The sequence below is a fragment of the Neophocaena asiaeorientalis genome, unplaced genomic scaffold (assembly GCF_003031525.2).
Source record: "Neophocaena asiaeorientalis asiaeorientalis breed wild unplaced genomic scaffold, Neophocaena_asiaeorientalis_V1.1 scaffold825, whole genome shotgun sequence".
In the NCBI taxonomy this organism is placed as follows: domain Eukaryota; kingdom Metazoa; phylum Chordata; class Mammalia; order Artiodactyla; family Phocoenidae; genus Neophocaena; species Neophocaena asiaeorientalis.
In genome coordinates, this window is record NW_020173937.1 from 441,130 (window position 1) to 453,118 (window position 11,989).

An 11,989-nucleotide genomic window follows, 5' to 3' on the forward strand; every position below is an offset into this window, starting at 1 on the left:
TTGGGGAGTACTGACGTCTTTACTGTGTTGAATCTTCCAACCTACGAACACAATGTGTGTCTCTAGTTACTGAGACTTTTGTTTCATCACCATTATGTAGTTTTCAGCATACAAGTCTTACACATGTTTTATTAGATCAACACCTAAATATTCCTTTTTGTTTTGAGCAATTGCAAATGCTTTCTAGGGAATTTCTGTGTCTGTCTTGGACATTCAAAGTTTAATCTTGATGCAACTTGGCACAGATTTGGGGGGTATCTTGTTTGGGGTTCTCTCAGCTTCTTGAGTCTGAAGGTTTATGCCTCAGCCCCACTCTTTCTTCTCTCCTTGCAGGACTCCAGTGACACAGACGTTAGGCCCTTCCTACGGCCCCTGGGTCACTGAGGCTGGGCACTTTTATTCTGGTTCTACTTTCTCTCTATTGTTCAAATCCGGAAATTTCTATTGTTTTTTCTTCCATGTCAGTGATTCTTTCCCCTGTCCCTTCCCTTCTGCTGCTGAATCCATTCTTTGAGCTTTTTATTTTGGTTATTGTATTTTTTGCATCTAAAATTTCCATTTGGTTCTTCTTTATGTCTTCTATTTCTTTCCTTAAACTTTCTACTTCTGTTTTTCCATTTGTCTCAGCACAATCACCATTGCTGGCTGAAGCATTTTACAACCTGTCAGATGATTTCAGAATCTGTCACCTCAGTCTGGCGTCTACTGACCATCTTGTTTTCACTTCATTTGGAGATCTTCCTGGTTCTCGCTCTGATGAGTGATTATCCATCGAAAGCTGGGAATCTTCCTATCATCCGGTCCTTCGGCGTTCGCGGGCTTCCGCTGACCCCACGGCAGCTGTGGAGGGATGGGCTCCGGTCCCTTGCTGCGGGGGGTGGGTGGGAGTCGAGCCCCCCACACAGGAAGGGTGAGCTCCCACATCGCCCGGAGCTCGCTCTCTTTGGGGCGTCCATCCCACGTTGCCTATTGCCCAGTGCCCCCGACCCCGCCCCAGGCCTCCCCTCCCCACGGGCACGTGTCCCAGGAAGGTCATCATGACAACGCGTGTGCAGCTCAGCACACACGTTCATGCTTCTGGGAATTCAGAGGCTAAGTGTGGAGGATTTCGTTCAAAGACTTCCAGGAAGAATTCATGCTGGGCTCGTCCTTTCCAGACAGGGCGGCACCGATTCTCTGCACAGCAGTTCCTACCCTGTGTCTTCAGGCCTCGGCGCAGGCGTCCCAGACCCACAGGCTGTGGACAGTGAGACCGCAGCCTAAGGCCACACTCTGTGTTTTTACCGCCCTGAAGTTTCAAAGCTGTGAAGGGGAACAGTGTGAAGGAAAATGCCTAGGATTGGTCCATTAAGAAACTATGAGTCCAAGCTAAAATGCTGCGATTCCATCTGAATTTTAGGATGTTCGTTTTGCTGACAAACTCTAAATCATCCTAAAGAAAATAAACATAATGGCTAGAGGGCTTTTCACTATCTTTATCCCCGAAGAACACTTCCAATTTGGCTACGTGGGTCCCTCAGAGGGAAAGTGACAATGGATGGACACCCAGCTCTTTGTTTACAATCCCCACCCTTTCAGTCGGGTCCTGACTTAGATACTTGTAAAGACGCCTCGGTGCCATATCCTGTTTGCCCGGCGCTGTGCTTTCCTCCTAATCTCAGAGATGGGCCCCAGCTATGTAGACCGCCAAGGCTGCTTGGTTCTGGCCACGCATCAGGAGGTCCGGGGGCTCGTAGCTGTCCAGACGCTCAGGCCGCCGGGCAGGTCAGCTCCCTCAGAAACTCGGGGGCGGGACAGGCGTCTCAGGTTTTCAAGGCGCCCCAGGTGGGTTGGACGTGCTGCCAGGCTGAGCGTCCCCTGTCGAGACACTGCCACAGTCCTGCAGCCACAAGCAAGGCCCACGGGAGCTCCCAGGTCCACTGGGTCCCCGCAGGGTCAGAATCTGCATTTCGCCCGGGGACCGACATGCATTCGGTTCTGAAAACACTTCTAGATTGTATGGCTGTGAATTCCTCCGTGGACACAAAGTCCTACAGGGCCCCAACACTGGCTCTCAGAGGACACCACGCTCGTCACCGAAGCTCAGCTCAAGAGCAACGGGAGCCCCTGCGGCCCCGCGTCCGGCAGCCCTGGGCACCGGCAGGCTTGGCTCTCCAGCACCAGGACTGACAGCGGCAGGAGCCCCCCACCCCCACCCCGCCGGGGTCCCAGCCATCGCCTCATCATGGCCTCGGGCGCCTGCTGCAATCAGCGCAGAGCAGGGAGCATCTCGGCCGCGGCTGAGCGTCAGGGTCCAGGCCCCCCCTCGTGCAGACCGCTCTCTTCACACCTCCCTCCCCAAGGAGGTGCGAGTGGGCAGAGCTGAGCACCTGGCAGGCCTCCTTGCTCATAATCAGAGCAGATAAGGCTCTGGGCCAAGGGCACCCGAGAGGAGGAGTGAGCCACCCTGATTTGCCCAGGGAGGGGGTGGAGGGGCACCTGACGGCAGTGGAACCTGCCAGGCCTGCCCGGGCGTCGGCGCTTGACAGCCGAGCAGTGATAACACCCTGCTGGGCTCGCCCCGGAACCCAGAGCCGCAGTGCCCTTGACCTCTGAGAGGGAGACCATAAAACCCAAGGGGACGTCCTCCCCCCAGTGTCCCTGGGCAGGAGCGGGGTGATGGCGGCACTGCAGGAGAAGAAGTCATGCAGCCAGAGGATGGAGGAGTTCCGGCACTACTGCTGGAACCCGGACACGGGCCAGATGCTGGGCCGGACGCTGTCCCGCTGGGGTCCGTGCGGCAGGGCGGGGGCGCCAGGGGAGGGCAGTGCCCAGACGCAGGCCCTGGCCGGCCTCTCCTCCCCCACTGGGTGATTCCAAAGGCCCCCCTCAGCCCCGACACCCGCCGACAACGGGCACCTGAGAGCAGCTGAGGATCAGCCCCAAAGGCTCAGCCTTAGATTTGAGAAGAGCAGTTTTAAAGCTATGTTCCTAAAACTGTAATTTTTTAAAAGGCTTTTAAGTTAAGGGGTGCAGGGTTATCGGGGTGATGAGAATGGTCTGGAACCAGATAGCGGGACAGGTGCCCAGCGCCGTGCGTGAACGTACCCGACACCAGTGCAACGCTCACCCTGAGAGGTGACGCGTTTGGTGAGCTGCACGCGTGTTCCCCGCAACCAAGCAGCTGTCGCCGCGTCTGACCCGCCTCTTCCCGCAGTGTGGATCAGCCTCTACTACGTGGCCTTCTACGTGGTCATGACCGGCATCTTCGCCCTGTGCATCTACGTGCTGATGTGCACGGTCGACCCGTACACTCCCGACTACCAGGACCAGCTCAAGTCACCAGGTACCGGGCGTCGGGCCCTGCTCTGCCCTGGGCTGCCGGGTCGGGACACAGCCCCTCAGGGAGGATGCCGGGGAGGACAGTCACCAGGGGATCAGGAAGGGGGGCGAGGGGCGCTCGGTGCCCGTGTGGTGTCACCGGCACCGAGGCTGCTCTCCTGTGGCGGCCTCGCCTCCCAGGCAGCAAATTAGGTCCAGAGCGTGAGTTTCGTCTAAGTGCAAGGTGGCCTGTGCGACGAGGGGACTGGGCCAGCGCCAAAGAGCAGGAAGTCGCTGGTGACGAGACTCCCAGATCCTGGGGAGGGTGTTCGGACCAAGACTTCCCCACGCAGCCAGCTAACCTGCGGTGCCTGCAAAAAGCAAAAGCAAAGGGCGGGGGGAGAAACGAAGGAAGGAAAGCTTCTTCCAGCCCAGCTACTCAGAGTGTCTGTCACCCCTGCGTCCCTAACTGTTTCTGAGGAAGACACTAACCCGAGGACATCCCATAGAAGCGCTGAGCTGGGTCAGTGCCCGGCGGATCCTCTGCAAATCCTCGTGACAACTGCGGGTCAATTTTTTGAATCAACCAACGGACAAAACATGGAGGATTTCTATGTCGTTTCAGAACAGAACGTAATAGATTACAAACTTGAGAACACACTGTGATAGAATGTGCCCCAAACCCAGAGGCTGGCAGGCAGGCAGGCCTCCTGTGGGAGGGACCCGCAGGCCCTGGCCAGGCCTCGTGGGACGGCGCGGCCCCCCGGCCGATGGGCAGCGTCCCGGGCCCTGCTGGCTGCCAGGGGCAGGGGGACCCTAGAAGGCCTGGCCCCGAAGCATCCCAGGCACGGCCTCCCCCAGGCCGGGGCCAACCAAACGGCAAACGACCTGATGTACAACCAAATGCCAAGGTGTCACGTCCTTTTTCCAGGGGTGACCTTGAGGCCAGATGTCTACGGGGAGAAAGGCCTGGACATCTCCTACAATGTGTCTGACAACAGGACCTGGACAGGACTAACGCAGGCCCTGCACCACTTCCTGGCAGGTAGAGTGCAGAATGCACTGCAGTCTCCGTTCTTTCCTCATCTCAGGAACCCCCCGGGGGTGGGGGGCAGAGGGGGGCCGCAGCTCGGGCAGGGCCGCAGGCGTGCCTGTCCCCCAGGCTACTCACCCGCGGCCCAGGAGGCCAACATCAACTGCACGTCCGAGAGCTACTTCTTCCAGGAGAGCTTCCTGGCCCCGAACCACACCAAGTTCTCCTGCAAGTTCACAGCAGACATGCTGCAAAACTGCTCGGGCCGGCCGGACCCCACCTTCGGCTTTGAGGAAGGGAAGCCGTGTTTCATTATCAAGATGAACAGGGTGGGTGAGGGGGTCGGAGGTGAGGAGGGAACCGGGCCCCCGCCTCTCCTGCACGCGTGCTGGCCGCGAGCGTGCCTCCCCTCAGACACAACTGGGAGCCGCCATCCGGACCCGCCACCCACTTGACCGTGGCGTCCGCCACCCCCCGAGCCGCAGAGCCCGGGGCAGCCCTGTGTGCACGGCGGCTGGAAGAAGCCGGGCCGCGGTCAGCGCGGGGAGGGCACCTGGGAACCGTCTGAGGACAGGCGCAGAGGGAGGCTGACCGTGAGAACACAGCCAACCACGGGAGGCACGTCCACGCTGCGGGGAGAGGGGACATCTCGGCAGGGCCCCGGGGAGGGTGGGACCTGGCGGCGGGGTGGGGAGGACCTGGCACCATGCTGGCGTCTGCGTGGCACCCTTCATTTTCCTCCCTAAGAGGCCGGGGGGCCACACACTGGCACACCGCGCTGGGCCCCAGGGCCCAGCTGGGCTGCGGTCCCGGCCGCCTGGCTGGTGTGCAGCAAGGGAGGGCGGTGGTCCTCACGAGCCAGGGGGGCACTGCACTGGACCCTGGGCACCAGCAGACGCATCCGGGGACCGGGCCGTCTGCACAGGTGGGCTCGGGAAGCTCAGACCCCCGTCCAGCTCTGCCACCTGCCGGCCAAGACCACGGCCCCAGCGTGGAGCTTCCGGCTTTGAAGCAGGAGTTGGTACATCCACCCCAGAGCCTCCCTGGCACCCGTCCTCCGCACTCACAGATGGGCACAGAGGCCACGTCCGAACCTTTCCCTTCCAGATCGTCAAGTTTCTCCCCGGCAACAGCACGGCCCCCAGGGTAGACTGCACCTTCCTGGTGAGTGACCGGCCACAGCTGTCTTGTTTAGGAGGGAAGACCTGTGGGAAATACTGATCTGCTTTTCCTTAAAATCATCCCAACCGTCAGCCTAAGCCGCCAGGGGCGCGAATCGCAGGAACCTTCACTTAAGAGTGGTTTTATCCCGGGGGATTAAAAACCCGGTAAGAATTATCAAGAAAAAATGTTCTGTATGGTATTGCAAGATGCCAAATGGCACAGCTACGTGATCCTGGAGAGTAAAGGTTTACACTGTCTCTGGAAAAAGCAACCTGGTAAGAAAAACAACGCTCGTCACCGTTTTGCTTCAAAAAGCATTTGGGACGGTGTATCACTGACGTGCTTCAAAATGTCTGTGGCTATTTGGAAAAACCAAGGCACATCTACTACTGCCTTGTCCTTTTTACTGGCTTATTTACAAAAATATGCAAGTTACCGACAGCTACTGTTGTCTGGCAGCGCGTGTACAGAAATGCTGCCAACAGTTGCCATTAATTTAGTCCAGTTTTTCCCAAAACATGTTTTTAAGTACAACATGAAAAAACTAAATTTGTCTTCGTTGAATATTTTCTAAAGTTTGTTTCCACAATCACGCCCTCAGCCAGGGCTCTCTGCCGTCAGCACGGGTGCCCCACTGGGGTGACCACCCCGCCCCCCGCCCAAAGCCTGCAGTCTCCCCGGAGCGCAGCGTTCGTCCTGTTTTGCTTTTCCTTTTTGAGTTTCCTCGACACGCATGTGTAGGCTGACCCGGGATCTGCACAGACACCAAAGTACCCTTCCTCTGCCCTCGGACGAGCTCAAGCCGTCGGGCAAGTCGCTGGCTCTGACAGTGAAAGGGAGCAAACCCCACGGCAGCGTGTGGGTCCTTCCCCAGTCTCGGTAGATCAGCCGCCAGGCCTCGTGGGCCTTCATTCCCACACGCTCAGCTCTGTCACCTTTGTTATCCTAGGAGGGTTTAAAATGGAAAAAACCACAAGCTTGAAGAGTCACCCGGGGTCCTGCAAACTAACAAATTACACCCTTCATGGATTCTTGGCTGATGATAAAGATTAGATCTAGTGCCAACTGCACGTGGTCACGGTGCACATACGCACACACGTGGACCTGCGTGCAGAAGCACGCGTGGCGCGGACACGAGCGCGCCAGATCCGGCCTTTCTCACAGCGGCCTCTCGCCCGCAGGACCAGCACCCGGATGCCCCGGCCCTGCAGGTGGAGTACTTCCCACCCAAAGGCGTCTACAGCCTACACTACTTCCCCTACTACGGGAAGAAGGCCCAGGTACGTGTGCGCCACTGTCCCCCACCGCTGCTCCGGAACCAGACGAAACTGAGCAATCACTAGCAGAAGGAAAGCCCCAAACGTTTCACCTGCAAAAACGAAACAAGGCCGCACGTAGCCCAGCCGGACCACTTAATCTTCGGGTGCTTCCCAAGCCCCTGTTCTCCTCACTACCTGAAAACACATCGTTCTCACACAAAATAAATATCACATCTAATCCTTTACCTTCCAAGGGCCTCCTTAGAAGGCCCTTAGACAACTGCATATCCATTTAAAATCATTTTCTCCAAATCTCTTGCTTTATCCTCTGCTGTTTTTATATTAATTTTCATCACCTGTAACTTGAAGTTCAATCTGTCACTTGTCTGTCCCCGCCCCCTGCCCCCCCGGGCCAAGTCTCCTCGTTTCTAGGCAGGGAGACATTTGTGTCCCAGTGAGTCCCGGGCGGCTCTCGGGCGACGTGAGAGCACCCAGCCGAGCGCCCGGCCGCCCTTGAGGGTCCTAACGCACATCCACCTCAGCCCCACTACAGCAACCCGCTGGTGGCCGCGAAGCTTCTCAACGCCCCCGTGAACAGGGAGGTTGTCATCGTGTGCAAGATCCTGGCGGAGCACGTGACCTTCGACAACCCCCATGACCCCTACGAGGGGAAGGTGGAGTTCAAGCTTAAAATCCAGAAGTAGAGGAGCCAGGCGGCGGGCCCCCAGGTGCAGGGTGACCGCAGACGCCGCGTCCAGCTAAACCCGGCACCCGAGGCAGCTCCGCACCAGACAGGCCCCCGTGCGCCCAGCTCTCGGAGCCAGACTCCTGTGAAACCTCTGTCACTTTTTAGGTAGAATTGCAGCCACGATAAAAACGCTGGGCTAACACGGTGACCCTAAGGCAGCAGCTGTGCAACTAACAAGACCCCAAAAGGACTCATCTCTTCCGCACGGACATCACCTTTCCTGCTGTAATTTATTTTTTCTATACGTTAGTATGAAGACCGGGAGTGCGTTGATATGAAACGTGACTTAGGATTTCATGCATTCTGGTTGCCGGCTTTAAAAAACACAATTCCTAAACTATAAAAATCAAGTTTATTAAATTCACTCTTAATCTATATAAAAGAGTCGTGTCTCTCCTGATGAGGGGGAAGAATTTACTAAAAACTCAAACTAACAAATTCAGTTAACTAAATTAACTAAAAAGAATTAACTAAAATTAATGAACTAAAAAACCTCTCCCTTTAACACTTTCAGTTGCAAGTCGGGGACATTACAAACCGGAGCGGGAGGGGCTGCCCCGAGAGCGCACAGTTCTGGGACGTAAGGGTGTCCCCACACAGCGGAGCCCAAACCCCAGAGGTGACCTTCCTCGGAGCACAGTCTCCCCTCTAGGGCAGCGGGGGAGGGGGCGGTCTGCAGCCCCAGGCCATTCAGAAAACCCATTCTGTCCCAAGGACAAACCTGCTCTCACCTGTCGCCCACTTTTCACCCCACCCGGAGCTGGCAGCCCAGAGTCCTAACCCCACGGAAGAAGCCCCGCAGAGGCTCAGGGGACAGGGGACCCGCCGCCCAGCCCCGAAGGCCACCAGGGCCCAGGGTACGGGTATCTCTGCTCCGCGTTGCCGACCCCACCGGCAAAAACCCTGAGCCACCTGGGAAGTGCCACGTCAGGCCAGAGATCAGGCCACCTCAGGGATGTCACGACACACTGGAGGTCAGAGGTCCAGCCACCCCAGAAGAGACACCGAGGCCTCGATGGGGGTGGGGAGTGGGGCGCACGTCGCGGGGTCCAAGCACAGCAGGCTGCCTGCCTCGGGGTCCCTCCTCCGGCTGCCCTGGGAGGCCGAGGCTGCTGATCCCATTTCACAGGGAAGGAAACAGGCGCAGCAGCTGGAGGGGCTGCCCCCCCGCGGGGGGGACAGGGGACAGGGAACCTCAGAGCCGGCCACCTGCCGACCACACAGCGCCCCTTGGAAAGAAGTGCTAGAACCTTCCGTCAAGTTGCTGTCGAATACATGGAACAACCAGCACTTGGGGGAGGGGTGGCACAGGCTCTGGGGTCAGAGGTCCGAGGCCTAGGTTCGAGTCTGGACGTTCCTCCACTGCTGAGCCAACGCCCAGGGTCAGTACTCGGCCCAAGTGGCCACAGGCCTCCTGGTTTGCAGAACCCCACTACTCACCAGCTTGTAAGACGTGAACTTTGGAATCGAACACCTCCCCTAGAGGTCACAGACCACACCGCAGGGAAGCGGGCGTGGAAGGACGCAGGCTGGACTCCCTGACGGGTGATGCTCCGGGATGGCTGGGCCTCAGCTGAGCACCTACCAGGAAGAGCAGGAGAGGCGACGGTGCCAGAACCTCGTCCCCTGCCCAAGGCGCTCCCGCGGCAACGGAACCCACAGACGCTCGGTCACCTGCGTCACCACCGGTGGAAGGTCGGTGTCGGGGGTCTCGTGCCCACGCCCGGGTGCCCAGCTTGGCCAGACCCGCCCGGGTGCCCTGGAGGAGGAGAGGCAGCAGGGGCGCAGCTGCAGGGGACTTGGCCGGAGACGCGGGGCTGGCCGTGTCCTCAGCGCACGGCCGCTGACACTGGCCCTGTCTCTCCAGCCACAGCCCTCAGGACACTTCAGTCAGCCACAGTCAGGAAGAAAGGAGGAACTGCCACAGCCCTCAGGAGACACGACTCTGCCCAAGGCCGCAACCATGCACCGCAGCACTCACGGATGCCTTAGACCAACGTGAATAAAACACTGAGCTGCCCCATCTTACCTTACAATCTGACTCTTTTTCCGAAAGTCTAATCCGTAAAATCTGTCTCTGCTTCTAGGATCCGGGAGAAAGGCAGGGAACGCCCTCGGCCTGGCTCTCTCACCATGGGCGTGTCCGCGAGGGCATCCAGCCTGAGTCCCTCTGCGCCCCCTGCTTCCCTGGGGCGCTTCGTGACCTTTCGGGGATGTGTGTGCTTGCAAAGTTCACGTTTTGTAAGGACTCGCACGTTAAAGGCCGTGGGTACGTTTCTTCTAAAAGCAAGGCAAAGCACAAACTCTCTCCCCACCCCTGGCCGCGTCCCCGGGACCTCCTTCCTCGGCCCCGCCGCCGGGCAGCGGCAGGACAGGCCGGGGGCCTCGGCGGGTCCTGTGTGCACTGCCGGGCCTGGACCCTCTCCTCCCTCCAGAGAAGGGCCCGGCTGACGGGAGAAAATGAGCTCCAGACAGCAATCCCGAATCAGAGGGACACACGACTTGTTTAAAACGCCCATGCGCACCTCATTAATAAAAACTAACAGTTAAACAAGTCAAACAGTTAAAGTCTCTTTATTCCACAAAATATTACAGAAAAGTCTGTTTGTGTTCCAATAGAAAGACAAGTATTTTAGAACAGGCAGCTAACAGCAACTGTGCAGTTAATGGTTCTTGGTGAATACGTTTTAAAAGAGACTACTGCCTGTCCTGAAATTCCTTTTTCTTTTTATAAAAAAAGAACTATTAAAAATGATTGACAAATTTTGAGTTAAAAAACTGTTAAAACATTCTCTATATTTAATTTCAACTTTATAATAGATTACAGGAAGATGCTTACGAAACAAATACAACATTTGTTTCAGTACATGTCTTTAAATGACAGACTTAGAAGTATGTAAACAACTATATAATAAAAGTTCCCAAACGCTGCCTGTAAGAAATCAGGCACATTTTACCATAAGCAATAAACCACTCCGAGCTCTCAGACAGTCTCCATAGCTGCACCAGCGTGGCAGTAAACTCCTACCAAACCAAACACACAGAAACGAAAAAAGAGCTTCGCAATTCATCAGCTGCAACACAGAGCAAAACCCAAGTAGAAACCCGATGGAGTCACGCAGTCAATATAACTTAAGGGAAATAAGGTCGTAATAAGACGTCGAGAGGCAGAGCCTCGCCATCTGCCGGTTCCGTGGTGCCTCCCCCTCGGCGGCTGCCTCGGGCCCGCCGGGCAGCAGGGCCTGTATCTCCCTCGGCGCGGACGGAGCGCAACGTCTCCGGCAAACTCGGCAAGAACTGTGAAGGGGCGAAATGAACTCTGAATTTAAAAAACAGCAAACGAAAACACAAAATCCAGAAGAGTAAAGAGAGGCCGTGCGTCGGCATCAGACGGTGCAGCTCGTCAGGACCCCGCAGAGAACGGCGCCTTGCTCGTCGGTGGCGCGGGCCGAGCCCCGCGGCTCAGCGAGCTGTTCTCGGGAGGAGGGCAAAAGAAACAGAAAGACCCACGTTCACGGCAGTTCTCCTCCCCAGACGTGTCCCCGGAGCCGGCAGGGCTCAGTCCTCCCCCTCATTCTCGTTGAGGTCCTCGTCCTCGTCGTCGTCCTCCCCAGCGTACGACACGGGGGTCTCCACCCGGGACCCGCTGTACTGCGACCCGCTGGAGCTCGTGGCCAGCGCCCCGTCCGCGCCGTTGGCCAGGTCACTGCAAGGACAGGAGGCGTCAGTGGCGGCGTCTGCGGCGCCAGAGACGGGCCGGCATCCCCGGGAGGTCCGGGTGTTCTCAACTACACGAACAGAAACGGCAAGCCTCACCCCCGTGCAGCACAGAACCCAGCGCCCCCGAGGCTGACGCCACCCGTCACGCCCCCTTCACACATCACCACTGGACGAGGGCCTCCGGCAGGGCCCTGACACTGAGTCCTCCCCATTTATCGTCATGTCGGAAGCGAGGCTCGGGCACACCAACCGGAAAACCCCCGAGACTCTCCTCCCAGGCCTCCGCCTGTGACTTCCCTGACCTCCCTGAAGGCTGGGAGCTGGGGAGTAGAGGGGCACCCAGTGAGCGTGTGCTGGCGTGTGCGTGTGCCCGCTTGTGGAAACGCCACCCCAGGCCCCACCCTCAGCTCCTCTGGCGTCCATGCTGGCCAGGAAGCTGGGGGTGATGGGCGCATCTCACTGCAGCCTGCACCTCCAGGACGGCCCCGAGGACCCACGGCTCTTGCAAGTTTTATTCTTTGGAATGCCGCCTGACGATGGCCCCTGGGGTGGGCCCAGGCGGGGACCACGGGCCCAGGGGGCAGAGCTGCGGGGCTGGGCTCTAGAGCAGCCAGGGCTGCCCAGCCCCGTGCCCTCGTCTTCAAATGGGTCGCTGGAACCCACCTGCGTTTGCATCACGCTCCTGGAAGCCTCATCCGGAAACACATGACCACCTCTGGTTGCCACAACTGGGGCGGGGGGGGGGGGGGGGGGGGGGCCGGGGGG

General features: G+C 58.0%; 2 protein-coding genes across 2 annotated transcripts in view; one reads left to right on the forward strand and one right to left on the reverse strand.

The window, feature by feature from the left end:
• The first annotated feature begins 2,649 nt into the window (after positions 1–2,649).
• On the forward strand, positions 2,650–7,461 carry ATP4B (ATPase H+/K+ transporting subunit beta). Its single transcript, XM_024752677.1, has 7 exons — positions 2,650–2,770; positions 3,197–3,325; positions 4,232–4,345; positions 4,463–4,662; positions 5,441–5,497; positions 6,679–6,777; positions 7,299–7,461. Exons 1-7 carry the CDS (start codon positions 2,659–2,661, stop codon positions 7,458–7,460), a joined length of 873 nt encoding a protein of 290 aa, XP_024608445.1. The 5' UTR covers positions 2,650–2,658; the 3' UTR covers position 7,461.
• A 2,601-nt stretch (positions 7,462–10,062) lies between these two features.
• The window catches only part of TFDP1 (transcription factor Dp-1), a 29,722-nt gene continuing 27,795 nt past the window's right edge, over positions 10,063–11,989 (reverse strand). Inside the window, exon 12 of the mRNA XM_024752663.1 lies at positions 10,063–11,210. Within this exon, the coding sequence (XP_024608431.1) occupies positions 11,063–11,210 (148 nt within the window). The 3' untranslated portion in view covers positions 10,063–11,062. The remainder of the gene's footprint in view (positions 11,211–11,989) is intronic.

Excerpts from the sequence above, each read along its gene's own strand:
- ATP4B (XM_024752677.1), top strand. The coding sequence starts at position 2,659 with ATGGCGGCACTGCAGGAGAAGAAGTCATGCAGCCAGAGGATGGAGGAG. Across the intron at positions 2,771-3,196 it reads CCGGACGCTGTCCCGCTGGG|TGTGGATCAGCCTCTACTAC; the intron begins GTCCGTGCGGCA and ends CTCTTCCCGCAG. Across the intron at positions 4,663-5,440 it reads TCATTATCAAGATGAACAGG|ATCGTCAAGTTTCTCCCCGG; the intron begins GTGGGTGAGGGG and ends TTTCCCTTCCAG.